The sequence below is a fragment of the Ruditapes philippinarum genome, unplaced genomic scaffold (genome assembly GCF_026571515.1).
Source record: "Ruditapes philippinarum isolate M1 unplaced genomic scaffold, ASM2657151v2 ctg1645_1_1_1_1, whole genome shotgun sequence".
In the NCBI taxonomy this organism is placed as follows: domain Eukaryota; kingdom Metazoa; phylum Mollusca; class Bivalvia; order Venerida; family Veneridae; genus Ruditapes; species Ruditapes philippinarum.
In genome coordinates, this window is record NW_026861149.1 from 13,829 (window position 1) to 34,451 (window position 20,623).

Below are 20,623 nucleotides of genomic sequence, written 5' to 3' on the forward strand. Positions count from 1 at the left end.
TTTGATGTTATTGTTTACAGTAACACAGTTTATTTACAAAACTATGCTGGGGGGAGTAAAATCTGATATTTCTACATGTTTTCAGACTAAAAATCATTAAGATTCTGAAGAATGTAAAATTTTTGTTGGAAAAAAGTGGTCTATGTATGTATTCTAGGCTTTATGAGGGTCAGTCTGCCCTTTCAGGCACTGAGACTATGGACCCTAAAAATAGGGATCTACTTGAAATAAGGACATTTATATTCTTGTAATTTTTTCAGGTGAAAGAGTTTACAGCTCTTTGAAGATTATTTTTTGTCTCATTTTACAGTTGACAGGTAAGAATGATATGAGCCGCGTCACGACAAAAGCAACATAGTGCCTTTGTGACCAGCATGGATCCAGACAAGCCTGCGCATCCACGCAGTCTAATCAGGATCCATGCTGTTCGCTTACCAAGTGGAGAAACTGATGGCGAACAGCATGGATCCTGATCAGACTGCGTGGATGCGCGGCTGGTCTGGATCCATGCTGGTCGCAAATGCATTATGTTGGTTTTGTTGTGACGTGGCTCATTTGATGTCTCAAGATGTTTTTGTACAAGCAGTTTAAGTAATAATGTTTAATCTGATATAAGATTTAGTAAGTTAAAAGAATTAACTTTTTTTCATGGCATTCGTTTAAGGCAACCAGTTTGTATCTGTTCCACTGAAAATTTGGAAAAGTCCTCAAGATTTATAGTGAATTGACACAATATTAATCTATTTTGACTTCTAATTTATTTACATCAAGAATATACAGGGTAGTGAAGTTTTTCTTTAAATACAGCCAGAATTTATTTTTATTGTGGTTTGAAAAATATTTCATGAGTGACGGTAGCCACAAGTGAAATATGTTTTTCATACCATAAGTATGTGAACTCCTGAATGAAAATATATAAATTAAAGACACATCAATATAGTCACATATATGTAAACACATGAATATATATATGATATATAGATATACTCACATCAATGAACTCACATCAATGTACCAGTCCAAGCGAAACATCGTCGGACCGTCGGTCATGTCCGGTAATTTTTTGAAAGGTCCGACAAATTTAGAAAGTTCTCCGGACCTACTGTCCAGTAATTTTTTTTAGCAGTAGAACTATAAAAAAGAAACTCTTTTCACGTTTCTAGGCGCACTGTCTCCAGTTTGCTTAGAAAGCAAAAACAATGTCGCCCTTATTAGCATGTCATTTCCAAATGTCAAAATCTTCCACGCTCCGCCTATATCGTAACGGTCTGTTAAACCAATTTTCATTGGTCGGTATAATTGGAAAACCAATGAAACGCGGCGATACAACTGAGCGGATGTTGGAAGTCAACAGGTGACATCTCCGGAGTGTTGATAATTGCCGATCAAATACATGTACATGTATCAACAAACAACAATATTAACAGATGTCAATTAAGACCAATAAGGGACATACATAGCGCATAAATTTGCTTAGTGCATAAATTTGTCGTAAGTCTAGTAATCATGTTGATATACATGTATGATTGCTTTACAAAAACTTGTCGCCAAAAACTTCAGTCAAACATTTTGATTTTTTACAATTTTTTTTTGTCAATGCTTTCAATGGCGAATGAAAATGATTGGTAAATAAACTTCTGTAAACACTCGTAGTGGTGAATATCCGATGATTATTCTTTATAAGAATTTCTGTAAGAACAGTTGTAAATAATTTAAAAGAAGTTTAAAATTTATTTGTGATGATGATCGTGATGCTCGAATATTAAATGTAACTTAAAGTATTTATTAGAGGACAATATTATTTATAATTCAGTGGAAAAAAACAACATCCATATGAACCTTATTAAGTTCATATTAACTACGACTCTGAACTGTCAAGAAATACTTTTTTTGGGGAAATATTGAAATTGATGAATTATATGATTTACTAAAAAGTGTTTTTACTTTTTTTTATTTCAGCACAGTCACCTGGCTGCAGTGACTAAATCAAAACAAGCTATATGAAACCTATGATAATGATGATAGAGAAGAAAAAACATAAGACTGCCTGCAAGCATTCAGTTCATTAATGATTTTACAACATTTGTAATTTTGCTGTTTATTGTTACAAAATAATATTTAATAAACTTTTACGAGCATGCATTGTTTTAGTCAACCTAATGTTTGGTCAATCTTATTTAAAATGGAATATCAACACTTCAAAAAATGCAATTTGTATGCACTTGCCCCCAAAAACTTATCCCTAATAATTACTATAAATGGGGAAAATTATACAAAATTTTTAGGTCCTGTAATTGTCACCAAGGTCCTGTAAAATACCAGGTTTCACAGGACCTATTGTCCTGTATGATCATTTCAAGTTTCACTGGGACTGATGTACCCATATTGCTGTCCTCATTCTATTTTCATACACCAAATATTAACAACAATGAACTCACGCCAATGTCCTCAAGGTCCTCACATCAATTAATTCACATCAATGTCCTCATGCCAATGTCCTCACATCAATGAGCTTACAACAATGTCCTCACAAATTGATGAAGTCACTTGTCCCTACATTAATATCCTCATAACAATGTCACATCAAAATCCTCATATAAATGTCACATCAAAATCCTCATATCAATGTCACATCAGCATCCTCATATAAATGTCACATCAGCATCCTCATATCAATGTCACATCAAAATCCTCATATCAATGTCACATCAAAATCCTCATATCAATGTCACATCAAAATCCTCATATAAATGTCACATCAGCATCCTCATATAAATGTCACATCAGCATCCTCATATCAATGTCACATCAAAATCCTCATATAAATGTCACATCAAAATCCTTGTATAAATGTCACATCGGCATCCTCATATCAATGAACTCACATAAATATCCCCAGATCAATGTCCTCATGGCAATGTCTCCTCTTCAATATCGTCAAATAAATATCATCACATTAATGAACTCACATCAAAGTCCACACATCATTGTCCTCACATTAATGCAGTGTTCGAATTCAGCAGTAGTCCGATAGCCCCTGACTACTAAATTTCTCCTCGGGCTACCAACTTTTTACAGTAACAAGCCCGATCAGACTACTGTATTTTCAGAGGCAATACAAACAACTGTTCTGAACAAATGAATCGTGCTAGTGAAATGTCTAGTGGATTCAAATCCGAATTTCTTACACTGTTAATGTCCTCACAACAATTTCCTAACATAAATGGCCTCACAACAATATGCTCACAACAATTTGCTCACTTATTAAGGTAAAGAGTTTTAATTATGATGGAATATGGTAGATTGTGCAAGAAAAAATATCTGACATACATGTATGTTTGCGGTTAGGGATGGATATTTGATCTGAATGGCAACACATAACAGATATTAGTAAATAACTATAAGTCCTATAAAAAAGCACCTGCCACGTTCAATAACACGATGGCCTGCCTTAAAACAGGGCCAATATCTATATCATTTTTTGGCCCCGGGCCGAAAAGTGTTATAGAAATAAAGCCCGCATTTGAAGTAATTTGATTGGCTAATAAAGCAGGGCCAAAAAATGATATAGATATCTGCAAGAAACTGGGAACTGACAGCCATTTTGTTTTAACTTGGTCTATGTGTAGACGCCGACAGGTTGCATGAATGAAACAAAATATTCTCAGTTTCTAAACATTCACAGTCTGACATTTTGTTGTACATGTACAAAATAAGTTACAAAATGTAGGTTTTCCATACAAACTGATAAAAAATTTTAATGTAGTTATTTTTAAAGTTGTTCTTTGTTATAATTTAAATATGTTACCAGGGTTGTCATTAACATTTTTTGCAGAAGGTTTGTTTTGAACTTGAGGCGGTCATTTCTGTCTTTATCATGCATAACAAAGAGTGTTTTCTGAATTTTGAGGCGGCCATTAATGCATTTGAGACAGGCATTTTGGCCTCCTGCCGCCTCTTAATGACAACCCTGTGTTACAGATTTAAAATAAGAAGAAATATCTGAGGATTAAATGTGAAATATTATAAGTACATGTAGTTACTTAATAAAATTGTCAATTAATAAATGATTTGATATTGGCCCTGTTATTTGTCCTCGGGTCAGTGACAGTAGTATTGGCCCTCAGCCTTTGGCCTTGGGCCAATACGACTGCCCTCGGACAAATAACAGGGCCAATATCAAATCACTTATTTATTAACATATATCATTAGGTCTGCACCGGCCAAGATTCATATTACCATATATTTCAGGAGTACTTGCAACGTGCTCAGTGGGAACATTTGAAGCACAAAGTGGCTCGGCTCAATGTGACCCCTGTACGGCAGGGTATTATTGCGAAACTAACGGGCTACAGTCTGTAACTGGTAAATGTTGGAAAGGACATTTCTGCAAAGAAGGTGAGTTAAAGTTGTCACTCAATTAAATAAAACTGCTTTTGAAAGAGGCAGCAAAAGAGCATGATGTATGAATTGACTGTCATCATAAAAGTAATGACAAGCACAGTCTTAATTATGTATTTTCCTTGCATATCAAATCAGTTATCTTAGTGTTTGCACAGATATGGAAAAATGTAGACCAATTGGGAAAATGTATTGGGCAGTTTAAATGATGGTATATTGCTTTCTTAATAGATGAGTTGCATGACATTATTCTGCCTCTGAATAAGATCACCTGATCAGAGATGTGTTTTTATGATGGCACTGGGTCTACAGTCAGTTGTTCTTCAATCGAAATCCACCGTCTTTTTTAAACAATATCGCCTAATACAGCTAGATGGATTATCAGCAAACTTTACTTTAATTGAGAATGTATGTATGTATTCTAGGCTTAATGAAGATCCATCCACTCTTTCAGGCAATGAGAATAGTGACCTCGGACAATTGTCATCATTAATGTCCTTTTTTTATTGTGAACAAAGATTGAAGCATATTTGAACTGAACAAGTCTCCATCCTTACTAAGTCATTTTTATTTACATGGCCTGCATTTTTCCCTATTGAACATAGAAAAACCGTAAAATGTGTGTCATTATGCAATGTCCTCATCAGAAAGCCTAAGACCGAAGTTGAGTGACCGACACCTTAACCACTAGACCATCACTCATCTTGAACCACCTTTACCAATTACCCTTAAGCTTGTCTAATCATTTATTTGCTTTCGTATTTTTTAGATGTTGTTTATTAAGCTTTAATTGGGATTATTTTATTTAGGTGCAAGTATTCCTACACCATGTTCACATGGTTACTACCAGGCAGCAGAGGGAAAACCTACATGTGATATTTGCCCTATCGGCTACTATTGTAACCAAACTATGGCTGAGAATGCTAAGCAAAGTGGAGCTGATAAACCGACTCATGGTGTTGTGATTCCTACAAAGTGCCCTGTAAACATGTGCCTAGAACCTGGATCAACATATTGTATATATCATTTAATTTAACTATACAAAGTATTATAATTGGGAGCTGTCTTTCTCACCCTTGTGTCTACAACCTCATACAGATTTATTGTTGAAGTTTTGTGAAATGAAATACTTCTAACTAGCTTTATTTCTTTACGGATTTACTTCAGATGTCAAGTATCAATTTTTGTGCCCCCACTTTAAGGGGGGCATTTAGATTTACCCTTGTCTGTCCTTCCTCCCGTCCGTTCGTTCTCATTTTGTATCGCATGTAGCTCAAAAGTATTTGACCTAGTGTCATGAAACTTAATATCATGTGTATTTGTGCTCCTGGGTATTTTTGTGTTGATTTATTTAGTATTATTAGAGTAATTGCCCTTGACTTAGTAAAAATTTAGAATTTTTAACTTTTGTCGCATGTAACTCAAAAAGTATTTGACCTAGAATCATGAAACCTTACAGGAATGTTACTCAGAATGTTAAGTTATGCACCTGGGGTTTCCCTTGTGGATTTATTCTCTTTTGTCAGAGTTATTGCCCTTGACATGATTCTAGTTTTTACACTTTTTCACTATAAGTTCTTTATTACTTAAAATATTTACTTCAAACTTCAAATATAAGTTTCTGGTCATCAACCACGTCATATTTTCATGACAAATGATTTTTTGTGCCCCCATTTTAGGGGGGGGGGGGGGGGGCAATTAGATTTACCCATGTCAGCCTGTCCTTCCATCCGTTCTCATTTTGTGTATTTGACCTAGAGTCATGAAACTTTACAGGAATGTTGATCAGCATGTGTAGTTGTGTACCTGGGTATTTTTATGTGAATTTATTTAGTATTTGTAGATTTATTGTCCTTGACTTAGTAAACGTTTGCAATTTTCAACATGTGTCACATGTAGGTCAAAAAGTATTTGAAATAGGCTCCTGAAACTTTACAAGAATGTTGATCAACATGTGAAGTTGTGCACTTGTGAATTTATATGTTTTTTCAGAGTTATTGCCCTTGACTTAATACAAATTTGCAATTTTCAACTTGTGTCGCACATAGCTCAAAAAGTATTTGACCTGTAGGCCTGAAAGTTTACAAGAATGTTGGTTAGCATGTGAACTTATGCACTTGGGGGTTTTCTTGTGGATTTATTCTGTATTTGTAAAGTTCTTGCACTTTACTTAAATTTTTTCTTATAGTTTTCAACTTGTAAATATGTAGCCCAAAAAATATTTGACCAAGAGTCATAAGATTGACAAAACAGTGGAGTGTGGGGGCACCCGTAAAGTTCATAATTAGCTAAAGTTCATAACTATAGCTCCTATTTTTAGGAGTTATCACCCCTTTAAATTGAGATTTTTACTTATAAAGATTTCTCAATACACAGTTATAATTTTTTAGCTTGACTATTATCATAACACTTTGGTTAATGTTTTACAAGCAATTTATATATTATATGTTATATTGGTTTTGGTTGATACATGTGGATATATTACCTGTCAAGATTTTATATCACCCGAGCTGTTAGGCCGTTATTACCCTTCCCCTGCCTAGTTAAGACGATTTTAAAATAAATCATTGCTACATGTACTTCAAATGAAACGTCGAAATAAGATTCCCTTTAGGGTAAATGTTCATCACTACATGACATCACATAAATTCATGACGTATTTTCTTTGGAACCTAACGAATGTAATCAAGACACAAGAGGGCCATGAAGGCCCTATATCGCTCACTTAAAGGAATAGATCTTTAAAATTATTTTTCTTTTTAAAAACAAGCAACAGGTTTATAAAAAATTTTAATGTTATTTAAAGTTTAGTGTCAAATGTAATGTATCTTTGGCCTACAGCAACAGGAATGCTAACAAGTGTATAGAAATACCTCTTTTTTTTTCTTTTCTTTAAAGTACAGGTTGCTAAAAACACTCCCTGTAGCATGTTTACATCATGAAAATTTTAACAATGATATCATAATTAACAAGACAAAGTACAAATTTGGATAATGCTTCAATAAAAATGGGTCAAAGACAGAAATGGCCGGGTTGCATCTGTATACCAAATAACATGACTCATGAAGCTGTGATGTTACTAAAACTAAAGTCCTACCATTGACCATTAATATCGGACATTTAACTAAGTCAGTAAACAGGAAGTGTATAAGCGATAGACCTGAACTTTGCAGTCACAATACCAAATATCAAGAGGCTGTGATATGTAGTTGCTAAGAAAACTGTTACGGAAATTCCCTTCCACTTACAATTATTCCCGAAAATTTCACTAGGTCAGAAAACTGAAAGTGGATGAGCCGCGTACCTGAAATCATATCAATGCTGCTAACCAAAAATCAAGAGGCTGTAATAAGTAGTTGCTGAGAAAATTGTTACGAAAGACTCATACCATTGACCATTATAATGAATTAAACTAATTAGAAATTATATAATTTTAATAATATGTAAAAAATTTTCGAAAACCAGTATTATAGTTGAAACAGATATCCCATTAGTGCTTAAATATTAAAATATTACTTGATAGTGTTTACTCAGGGGTATCATGTCGGCTCAAACATCTGTGGTTTATCATTAATAACATATTAGAACACCCTTTCCAAAAAAAAACAAAAAAAACATCAACAACAACAAACAGCAGGGATCTCAGGAAGGTCAGAATTTCACGTGGCAGACTGTTTGACCAAAATTTTCATGAGTCAATTCAGTTTTTTCTTCTCTTATTCCTCTACATGAACCAAAATTACTGTTTGGGAAGTCATTTTGAGAAGATTTTCAAGCTTAAATTGATTATTATTGTGAGGTTAAGTTATTTTAAAATCTACGTAATTTTCTTTGCTTAGTTAGCAATATGATAAAGATAATTAAGTATTACTAGCACCATGGATAATTACCATAATTATTGTTCCATTTTCACTTACATTTTATTGAGGTCAACATGTACATGTATAATTTTTATAAATCATAACACAGGGACATCGGGGTTGATATTTTACATAAATACTGAATGTCATGCCTTAATACTTCACAATTAGTTAACAAAATACCTGTTTCAAACAAAGCACACCGATAATTCTTTTGTATTCATCTTCACTTCAATGTTTATGAAATACGAGTTTATTTACAAAATTTTCTCAATTTTTCTTGATTGGCGGACGTTTTATCATGTACTTCCCGTTTAGCAAAATTTATAATCTCCAACTCTGAGCGGTCAGATTAATCCAATAAGCTGATGTATTCTCAGAACAAAGTTTTTTTATTGGACTGGTTGGTATCTAGGAGAGACGATAACCATATGTCCCAGTTGGTATGCATTATTTTAATGATTTGAATGGTATGATTGATCTCAGAATGAAATATTATGGCATAATAGTTCATCAGTAGGAGCGGTTGTAGATATGATTTTTTCCCGCCCAAACCGGAAAAAGGATACAAAAAAGTAATATCCGTACTGTAAATTTAAAACTTTTATCTTTATCAACTAATTTTTGTGGAAAAAAAAAAAAATTTTTTGTTCACTTTCATTTCTTTGTGCAATATCTTACACAATAAAATGTGCAAGTCATTGTCAAGAATCGAAATATTTTACATTGTATTTTCGGAAAATGACACAGTCTTCTTTTCTGATGGTGTTACAAAATTAATGGAAGAATCCATTATTGAATGGGGAAGTCAACTGTAGCTCTCAAATTTGTGCTATTCTGATTGACTCTGTTTTATATTAACATTCACGTTCAACAAACTTTTCATCCTTCTTATGCTTTAACAAAAAAAATCTTCATAACTGAATGTCTGTTGAGACAAAAAATACAAGATACACTATCTCAAATTATCCCTACAAAGAAAGTCTATAGAACCTTGCTATAAAAAGACCCTTAAACTCCCAAAACAGAGACCAATTTTCAAGTTTAGACCAAAATTTGAATGTACTTTGTAGGAACTAAGAAGCTAATGCCTTGTGAGAAATATCTAAGCTCTATCCTTTTCCATTTTGAAGTATAAGTACTTTTAAGTTTTTTCTTTTAGTTGCCATAGCAACCAGAGTTTAGCATGGAATGGCATTCTTTGAACAATCTTGACAGAGCTTCATACAAAGAGTATTCCTGCCAAGTTTCATTAATATTGGCCAAGTGGTATTGTAGAAGATGTCGTTTGAATAAAATGTGGACGGACGACGGACGCATTTTGTTGGCCATCCTAAAAGCTCACCTACACTTTGTGCAAGGTGAGCTAAAAAGGAGTAGTCTGTTGAACCCACTTTTTAGCTCACCTGTGTCACAAAGAGACAGGGTGAGCTTTTGTGATCGCTTTTCGTCCGGCATTAGTCCGTACGTCGTCGTTCCGTAAACTTTTTCTTTAAATGACTTTTCCTCATAAACCGCTGAGCCAATTTCATCCAAACTTCACAGGAATGTTCCTTTGGTTGTCACCTTTAAAAATTGTTCAAACAATTTTATTCCATGCAGAACTCTGGTTGCCATGGTAACCAATAGAAAAAACTTAAAATATCTTTTTTTGGTTGTCACCTTTAAAAATTGTTCAAACAATTTTATTCCATGCAGAACTCTGGTTGCCATGATAACCAATAGAAAAAACTTAAAATATCTTTTTTTTTAAAAACCCAAAGAGGTAAAGCTTAGATATTTGGCATGAAACATATTCTAGTGAGTGTCTATCAAGTTTATTCAAATAAAAGCCCAGTCAATGCGAAAGTCAAAATTTTTTTCCAGCCACAAGGACTGGGATCCTTAGATTTATTTCCGGCCCTGATGATTTTTTTGCGGCCCGGACTCTGAAAGGTATTTTTTGTAGGGGTGGGTGAGGGATTATTGCCATAATTAACAAAAATATTCAGCAAATATGAATTATCAGACTCAACTATAAGATACTATGAAGAAAAAAAATACAGAAACATAATAAATAAAACAGTTTTGCATATTTTAGGCCAAAAATTGTTTCAAACTGGCTGAAATTTTATTCGGACATGAGGACTGACTGTATCGAAATTTATCTCGGCCCTCCTGATTTTTAGTTGGCGAGGTCCGAGGACTGACAGACTTTCGCACAGACTGAAAGCCCTGGGATCAAAATTGGCCCGGCCCTGGGGGTCATTGATTTTCCCTATATGCATATAGTAAAAAACTTTAAAAAATCATCTTTTAAAGAACCCAAAGAGCTAGAGCTAAGATATTTAGCATGAAACATATTCTAATGGGTGTCTACCAAGTTTGTTAAAAAAAAAAGCCCTGGGGTCAAAATTGGCCCCGCCCCAAAGGGTCATTCGGGTTTTCCCTATATGCATATAGTAAAGATTTATAAAATCTTCTTTAAAGAACCCAAAGAGCTTAAGCTATGATATTTAGCATCAAACATGTTCTAATGGGTTTCTACCAAGTTTGTTCAAATAAAAGCCCTAGGGTCAAAATTGGCCCTGCCCCGGGGGTCATTGATTTTCCCTATAGGCATATAATAAAACTTATAAAATCTTCTTTTAAAGAACCCAAAGAGGAAGAGCTAAGATATTTAGTATGAAACATCTTTTAATGAGTGTCTATCAAGTTTGTTCCAAAAAGCCCTTGGGTCAAAATTAGCCCCGCCCCAGGGGGTCATTGATTTTCCCTATATGCATATAGTAAAAACCTATAAAATCTTCTTTTAAAGAACCCAAAGAGCTAGAGCTAAGATATTTAGCATGAAACATGTTCTAATGGGTGTCTACCAAGTTTGGTCAAATAAAAGCCCTGGGGTCAAAATTTGCCCCGCCCCAGGGTCATTGATTTTCTCTATATGTATATAGTAAAAACTTATAAAATCTTCTTTTAAAGAACCCATAGAGTTATAGCTAAGATATTTAGCATGAAACATCTTCTAATGAGTGTTTATCAAGTTTGTTCAAATAAAAGCCCTGGGGTCAAAATTGGCCCCGCCCCAGGGGGTCATTGATTTTCCCAATATGCATATAGTATAAACTTATAAAATCTTCTTTTAAAGAACCCAAAGAGCTAGAGCTAAGATATTTAGAATGACACATGTTCTAATGGGTGTCTACCAAATTTGTTCAAATAAGAGCCCTGGGGTCAAAATTTGCCCTGCCCCAGGGTCATTGATTTTCCGTATATGTGTAAAGCAAAAACTTTAAATTAGAAATTGTTTGAAAAAAAAACAAATAACTAGAGTTTAGATACTAAGCATGAAACATCTTCTAGTGAGTGTCTACAAAGTTTTCCAAATAAAAGCACTTGGGTCAAAATTGGCCCTGCCCCGGGGGTCAGTAATTTTATTTATGTGTAAAGCAAAAACTTATAAATCTTCTTTGAAAAAACCCAAATAGCTAGAGTTTAGATATTTAGCATGAAACATCTTCCAGTTAGTGTCTTCAAAGTTTGTTCAAATAAAGCCCTGGGATCAAAATTGGCCCCGCCCCAGGGGACTTTGATTTTCTGTATATGTGTATAGCAAAAACTTAAAATCTTCTTTAAAAAAAAAACCCGAATAGCTAGAGTTTAGATGTCAAGCAGGAAACATCTTCTAGTGAGTGTCTCCAAAGTTTGTTCAAATAAAAGCCCTGGGGTCAGAACTGGCCCCTCCCTAGGGGTATCATTGCCTTTTAGCTCACCTGAGCATGCTCAGGGTGAGCTTTTAGGATCGATGATTGTCCGTAAGGCCGTCGTCCGTTCACATTTAGTTGTTAACACTCTAGCGGTCGCATTTTTGCCTCAATCATCATCAAACTTGGTCAGGATGCTTATCTAGTTGATGCCTCAAATGAGTTTGAACATGAGTCATCTCGGATGAGAAACAAGGTCACAAGAGCTAAAAATAGAAAAAACCTTGTTAACACTTTAGAGGTCATAATTTTGCATCAATCATCATCAAACTTGGTCAGGATGCTTATCTAGTTGATAGCTCCGATGAGTTCAAACATGGGTCATCTCGCATGAAAAAGTAGGTCACCGGAGCTAAAAATAGAAAATCCTTGTTTACACTCTAGCGGTCACATTTTTGCATCAATCATCATCAAACTTTGTCAAGATGCTTGTCTAGGTGATAGCTCGGATGAGTTCGAACATGGGTCATCTCGGATGAAAAAGTAGGTCACCGGAGCTAAAAATAGAAAAACAATATTAAGACGACGTGTCGCGCGCAACATTTTGGTCGCTATCTTGAAGGTCAAGGTCACAGCTTGACTTTGCAGCAAAATCGTGTCTGGCCCATAACTTTGTTATTTGAAGTCAGATTTTAAAACTTTTTCACATAAATGATCACCATATTGAGATGGCATGTCACACACAATATTTGGGTTGCTACCTTGAAGGTCAAGGTCACAGCATGACCTTGCAGCAAAATTGTGTCCGGTCCATAACTTCGTTATTTGAAGTCAGATTTTAAAACTATTTCACAGAAATGATCACCATATGGAGACGACGTGTGGCATGCCTTCATTTGGGTCACTTCCTTGAAGGTCAATGTCACAGCATGACCTTGCAGCAAAATTGTGTCCGGCCCATAACTTTGTTATTTGAAGTTGGATTTTAAGAATATTTCACAGAAATGATCATCATATTGAGATGACGTGTCATGCACATCATTTGGGTCGCTACCTTGAAGGTCAAGGTCACAGCATGACCTTGCAGCAAAATCGTATCCGGCCCATTTCTTCGTTATTTGAAGTCAGATTTTAAAACTATTTCACAGCAATGATAACTATATTGATATGACGTGTCGTGTGCAACATTTGGGTTGCTACCTTGAAGGTCAAGGTCACAGCATGACCTTGCCGCAAAATCGTGTCCGGCACATAATTTCATTATTTGAAATCGGATGTTACAACTATTTCACAGAAATGATCACCATAATGAGACAATGTGTCATGTGCAACGTTTGGGATGCCACCTTGAAGGTCAAGGTCACGGCATGACCTTGCAGCAAAATCATGTCTGGCCCATAACTTCATTACTTGAAGTCAGATTTAACAACTATTTCACAGAGATGATCACCATATTAAATCCACGTGTCCCATACAACATTAGGGTTGCTACCTTGAAAGTCAAGGTCACAGCATGACCTTGTAGCAAAATCATATCCAGCCAATAACTTCGTTATTTGAAGTTGGATTTTACAACTTATTCACAAAAATGATCACCATATTGAGACAGTGTGTCGTGCATAACATTTGGGTTATTTTTACACTTTGAACTTTGTCTGTGACTACAAGAGGTATACCTTCCTGTGTCCAAAACCTATTCGGGAGCATCATCCGGTTCAACCGGCTCTTGTTGCATCAGTCATCATCAAACTTGGTCAAGATGCTTGTCTAGGTGAAAGCTCAGATGAGTTTGAACATGGGTCATCTTGGATGAAAAATTAGGTCATTGGAGCTAAAAATAGAAAAACCATGTTAACACTCTAGAGGTCACAATTTTGCCTCAATCATCATCAAACTTGGTCAGGATATTTGTCTAGGTGATAGCTCAGATGAGTTTGAACATAGGTTATCTCGGATGAAAAAGTAGGTCACCGGAGCTAAAAATAGAAAAACCTTGTTAACACTCTAGCGGTCACATTTTTGCATCAATCATCATCAAACTTGATCAAGATGCTTGTCTAGGTGATAGCTCAAATGAGTTCAAACATGGGTCATCTCGGATGAAAAACTAGGTCACAGGAGCTAAAAATAGAAAAACCTTGTTAACACTCTAGTGGTCAAAATTTTGACTCAATTGTCATCAAACTTGGTCAGGAGACTTGTCTAGGTCATTGCTGGGAATAAATCGAACATGGGACATCTTGGATGAAAAACTAGGTCACAGGAGCTAAAAATAGAAAAATCTTGTTAACACTCTAGTGGCTACTGTTGTGATCCAAATATTCTGTTAAATGGTCTGAAAGTTTGTTTTGATGATTTCTAACTCAAGATCGAACATGGGTCATCTTGGATGAAAAACTAGGTCACACCGCCCAAGTATGGAAAAACCTTGTTAACATTCTAGTGGTCACATTTTCAACTCAATTATCATCAAACTTGCTCAGGATGCTTGTCTAGGTAATTGCTTAGATGAGTTTGAAATTGCATGTGAAACTAGGTCACCAGAGCTAAAAATAGAAAAATCTTGTTAACACTCTAGTTGCTACTGTTTTGATCCAAGTATCCTGGAAATTGGTCTGAAAGTTTATTTTGATGATTTCTAGGTCAAGTGTCACCTGGGTAAAAAACTAGGTCACACTGCTCAAATATGGATAATCCTTGTTAACACTATAGTGGTCACATTTTTGACTCACCTGTCATGAGACTTGGTCAGACTGCTTGTCTAGATAATTGTTTGGATGAGTTTGATAAGTCAGGTGAGCGATCTAGGGCCATCATGGCCCTCTTGTTTATTATCACCGTTATGTACAAAATACATTCGCATCAACATTGGATACGCCAACCAAAAGTAATTGCTTGTTATAAATAGTCTGTCTAAATATAGCAACAGAAAAACCAAAAACAGCTACCTAAAATAGATTTTATGGTTAACGTCATCAGTTACTGTAGCTTGCACGATAAACGTCATCAGTTTCTGCAGCGGGCACTTGCAAATAGCATGCGCAGTCAGGGCTCTAGTTTGGTAAAATTTGGGGCCTAATATCGGCCCCATTCCCCCACCAAAAAAGTGTTTTTTTCCCCCTATACCCGAAAAAAATCCCCCTTTAAATCCCTTGAAGTTAATTTTTAACGGGCATAGAAAACGCCGATCGGCGAATGCATATTCCGCGTACGGCAACCGGAAGTTAGTAAGTATTCCGCGAATGGCAATCGGAAATAAGTATGTATATATAAATAAAACGTTCCGGACGGGTTTTAGCATTCCAACATGTCGCACAATTTCAAGTCGTACCGCAAAAAATAACAAATATTTCATGAAAGCAGCTTAATGATGTTTATTTGTTAACTGAATCTTGCATTCACTTTTTTCTGTTTTTTTTTTTTTTTCTGAATTAATCTTCCTCTGTGGAAATTCCCCTTTGGATGAAAAATATTTGAAAATCATGCAAAATTCCCCCCCTGCATGGACCCTGGCCCCAGTCTCAAAATGCTCACGAGAGCCCTGGCAGTATATTTCAATTATGTTAACTTTCGAAATAAACAATGCAAGCATTTTCTGCTCGCTGTATTAGATTTAAATGGAATTTGGTGAGCTTCGGGAAGAAAGAGATAAATTCATGTCGGGTCAGAAACAATAATATCTATATTATATCTGCGTCCAGTAAAACCCCGCAGTATACTGAAGTCCATTATGTATAAGAATGTTTAAAAATCATACAAGGTGAGATACCTCACACCATTTCTTGTATGATTTTAGTGGAACCTTCATAATACATTTTCTTGTATGATTATAGAGTCACCTTCTTATTAAATACTTTTTCTTGTATGATTAAAGTGCATCCTTCATAATACAATTTCTTATATGACTTTAGTGCCACCTTCATAATGCAATTTCTTGATTGATTTTAGTGCTGCCTTCATAATACAATTTCTTGTATGATTTAAGCGCCACCCTCAAGACTGGTCAAGGATGAATATGGTAATGAGATTGGTTCAGCTTCTGGACTGGACAGCGGTACATCAAGTGACCTCTCACAGACCGTTCAACATCCCCCAATAGATGGCATCAGTAGGATGTCTGACACGGGTATGAATCCTGTTATAAATCTTTAATATTTATGCCTCCACTTCGAAGAAGAGATGGTATATTTCATTTGCACTTGTCGGTCCGTCCCGTCCGTCGGTCCATAGACCAAATGGTTTCCGAGTGATAACTAAAGAACCCTTAGGCCTAGGAACTTCAAACTTGGTACGGTGATTGGTCATGACCAGTAAATGACCCCTATTGATTTTGGGGTCAAGGGGTCAAAGGTCAAGGTCACATTGACCTTATATGTTAAAACGGTTTCCGATCAATAACTAAAGAACGCTTAGGCCTAGGATCTTCAAACTTGATATGGTTATTGGTCATGACCAGCAGATGACCCCTATTGATTTTGGGGTCAAAGGTCAAGGTCACATTGACCTTGAAGGTAAAAATGGTTTCCGATCAATAACTAAAGAACCCTTAGGCCTTGGAATTTCAAACTTGGTATGATGATTGGTCATGACCAGCGTATGACCCCTTTTGATTTTGGGGTCAAAGGTCAAGGTCACATTGACCTTGTAGGTAAAAACGGTTTCCGATCAATAACTAAAGAACCCTTAGGCCTAGGAACTTCAAACTTGGTATGATGATTGATCATGACCAGTAGATGACCCCTATTGATTTTGGGGTGAAGGGGTCAATGTCATAGTGACCTTGTACTTAATGACCCTTTCTGACCAATAACTCAACAACTCAAGTTGCCTTGGTTAATATTTTTATGTGCTTTTGGTATACACATTTGAAGGTCTTATGTAATATAACAACTTGGCTGTCATTAATGAGGCCTATGTGATTCATAAAATTTATGTATGGGGGCATACATGTTTTACAAACATATCTTGTTTAACCTAGCATTTCATTAATTTGTTAATATTCATTTTTTATGCCCCCACAGAGTGGGAGCATATACCGTTGCACTTGTCCGTCCGAGTGTCCGTCCGTACATCTGTCCGTACGTCCCGAAATCTTGTGAACGCAACTCCTCTTAAACCGGATGGCAGATTTTGCTTAAACTTCCAGGAATGAACAACCTTAATATGTAGATAGTATTAAAGGAAGGATTTTTTGCTGTGTCCAAATTCAACAGAATAATGGCCCTTTGTTGATTTTTTCACTATACACTATGTAGAAATTTTGTGAACACAACTCCTCTTAAACTGGATGGCAGATTTTGCTTAAACTTCCAGGGATGAACAACCTTAATGTGTAGATGGTAGAAAAGGAAAGAATTTTTGCTGCGACCAAATTTAACAGAATTATGGCCCTTTGTTGATTTTTTCACTATATACTATAGAAATTTTGTGAACGCAACTCCTCTTAAACAGGATGGCAGATTTTGCTTAAACTTCCAGGGATGAACAACCTTAATGTGTAGATGGTAGTAAAGGAAGGAATTTTTGCTGTAACCAAATTTAACAGAATTATGGCCCTTTGTTGATTTTTAAGTTTTCAACTTGTGGCACATGTAGTCCAAAAAATATTTGACCTAGAGTCATAAGATTGACAGAACAGTGGTGTGTGAGGGCATCCGTGTCCTATGGACACATTTCTAGTTTGTTGTTGTGCTTTTCAAGTGAATGAAATATGAGTGATTGAATCAAAGGTCCACATGTCTAGATCAACAGAATAGATCAACAGGGAGAGCATTGGATTAGATATCCCGGAGTTGATATTTTGATCCTTGGGCAGGTGTAATTTCTGTGTGACTATTGGACATTGAGTGTTAATATTTCTTTGGTGGATATTTCTTTTCAAATCTTTTTTGTTTGATAAATGTATGAGAAAAAGTTAAGTAGTTAACTATGTCTGTTTATTGTCCTGTTTTAAGTTTGTCTTGCAGTAAAACTTGATGACATTGCAGTTTTAGTGTTGAATTACCTTGTTTTCTTCAGTATTTGAAAGGCAATAATTTTTCTTAATTTGAAGAATTCCCATATCATTTTTTTTTAGCTTTTTAGTTTTAAATGAGTTATGTAACATGTTTTAAATTAGGGCCCTCATCGTCAGCTAGTGTAGGGCCTGCGGGGCAGATCACAGACCCGAGAGTGTCGGGGGTTATTGACCTCATAAAGGCCATTTCACAATTTCAAAAGTACCAGATTCTTAACTTAAAGAAATGCCACTTTCACAATCCAGTATTTCTTTAATTGCAGCCACTAAACAGAATAACAACAAAATTTTTAAATACCATGAATTTTCCAAGATAATTTACAACTTTATGAAATCATAGGTATTTAAACATTTCATGTTTGAATATCTTCAGTTAATGGGTGTTTAAAAAAATATTCACAAGTTGTGTCTAAATTGTGATTCTTCTTTAACATCGTTTAGGAAAATGGCGCTTTGTCTTTCACAAATCAAAAGGGCCTAGGCCCCTTTTCAATATAGGGAAAAAAGCTCTGAATACTCAAACTTTACAGAGAGCTCATTTTATTTTTTTCCTTAAAAAAAAGTATGCTTAAATTTTGAGTAAAACCCATTTTTTCACCATTTGAAGTTTAGCTTTTTTTGCTTTTGACCTGTGGACAAAATAAAAAAATATATTGTACATGTATACACAATTGTCTTGGTATGAATTAATGACATTGCTGTATTGCTTAAATATTGCTTGAAATATTTTAGGAATTCTATTAAAATTGTAACTTGTTTCAAGTATAATCCTATTAAACAGGACAGAAACAAAGTGTTGGAAATGTTGAAATTGGCCTTCGTCAGTGTTGGTTATTTTAGTTTTATAGGCTTCTGCTTGATCTGTACATTACTACAGGTGATTGAAGCTCAAGGTTGTTCAACTATTTTCTGAGATCTGTCTCAGTTCTTCAGGATTTTCATTAGTCAATATACAATCTCTGCTGGTAGTTGACCAATCAGATAGCTGAAATCTGAATTTAAGATTAGACAATATGTATATAACTTTTGACCCATTTTAAATGAGCTCTCATGTCTTGAAAGATTGCATAGTTACCTCCCTTGCTAGACTGCAGTGATACATTGCTTGAAAGAGTTATCTTCCTTACTTTAATATTCTTTATTAACATATTATAGGAGTTCTCTTCCTTTACTAACATTTTCAGCTTTATTTACTTCAAGTTAATACCTATCTTGAAATAAACCAGACATAATTAATTGTACAGTATAGTTATATGGAATTGAAACTTTATAGTTTGCTAACTTTAAAGTGGCCTTCAGTTTTTCCAAATCGTTTCATATAATTGTCAAATGAAAATAACTAAATTAGAATATGAAATTTGGTGTCAATAAAGTACATTAACAACATAAGGAAACCCCATGATACCTATTATCTATCGGTCCATTCTCTATATGTAAATTTAAAAAGGAGAAGATTCATTTGATGATCTTCTATTTTTAGACATGAATGTCACTGGCGCACTATAAATAGCTCTCAGGACGCTGTTTTGGAGAAGGCCTAAATATGATGCACTTTTCCAAGATGAAATTTCTGAAATACTTACTTTGAAACAATACAGAATTGTTTTTTCAACAAAAATTAAAAGCTGAAGGCCGCTTTAAACTGTTTACCCAAGTACAACATTTTAGAAGGAATATGTATGTAAGGAGTTGTCTTTCTTTCTTCTGACAAACATTAAAGTTATGTCCCTTTTTAGCTCACCTAAGCATGCTCAGGGTGAGCTTTTAGGATCGATGATTGTCCGTTGTCCGTTCACATTTAGTTGTTAACACTTTAGCGGTCGCATTTTTTCCTCAATCATCATCAAACTTGGTCAGGATGCTTCTCGGATGAGTTCGAACATGGGTCATCTCGGATGAGAAACTAGATCACAGGAGCTAAAAATAGAAAAACCTTGTTAACACTTTAGAGGTCACATTTTTGCCTCATTCATCATCAAACTTGGTCAGGATGTTTGTCTAGGTGAAAGCAGGGATGAGTTCAAACATGGGTCATCTTGGACGGAAAAGTAGGTCACCGGAGCTAAAAATAGAAAAACCTTGTTAACACTCTAGCGGTTACATTTTTGCATCAATCATCATCAAAGTTGGTCAAGATCCTTGTCTAAGGTGATAGCTCGAATGAGTTTGAACATGGGTCATCTGATGAAAAAGTAGGTCACTGCAGCTAAAAATAGAAAAACCTTGTTAACACTCTAGCGGACACATTTTTGCATCAATCATCATCAAACTTGGTCATGATGCTTATCAAGTTGATAGCTGGGATGAGTTTGAACATAGGTCACCTCGGATGAAAAAGTAGGTTACCGGAGCTAAAAATAGAAAAACCTTGTTACCACTCTAGCCGTCACATTTTGGCATCAATCATCATCAAACTTGGTCAAGATGCTTGTCTAGGTGATAGCTCGGATGAGTTTGAACATGGGTCATCTTGGATGAAAAAGTAGGTCACTGGAGCTAAAAATAGAAAAACCTTGTTAACTCTCTAGCGGTCACATTTTTGCATCAATCATCATCAAACTTGGTCAGGATGCTTATTTAGTTGATAGCTCGGATGAGTTCGAACATGAGTTCCAACATGGGTCATCTCGGATGATAAGGTAGGTCACCGGAGCTAAAAATAG

The 20,623-nt window shown here is 35.4% G+C and overlaps 1 protein-coding gene across 1 annotated transcript in view; it reads left to right on the forward strand.

Annotated features, from left to right (window-relative positions):
• Positions 1-258: 258 nt before the first annotated feature.
• The window catches only part of LOC132714703 (fibrillin-1-like), a 43,616-nt gene continuing 23,251 nt past the window's right edge, over positions 259-20,623 (forward strand). Inside the window, exons 1-4 of the mRNA XM_060697617.1 lie at positions 259-317; positions 4,252-4,398; positions 5,211-5,417; positions 15,930-16,070. Of these exons, the coding sequence (XP_060553600.1) occupies positions 5,312-5,417; positions 15,930-16,070 (247 nt within the window). The 5' untranslated portion in view covers positions 259-317; positions 4,252-4,398; positions 5,211-5,311. The remainder of the gene's footprint in view (positions 318-4,251; positions 4,399-5,210; positions 5,418-15,929; positions 16,071-20,623) is intronic.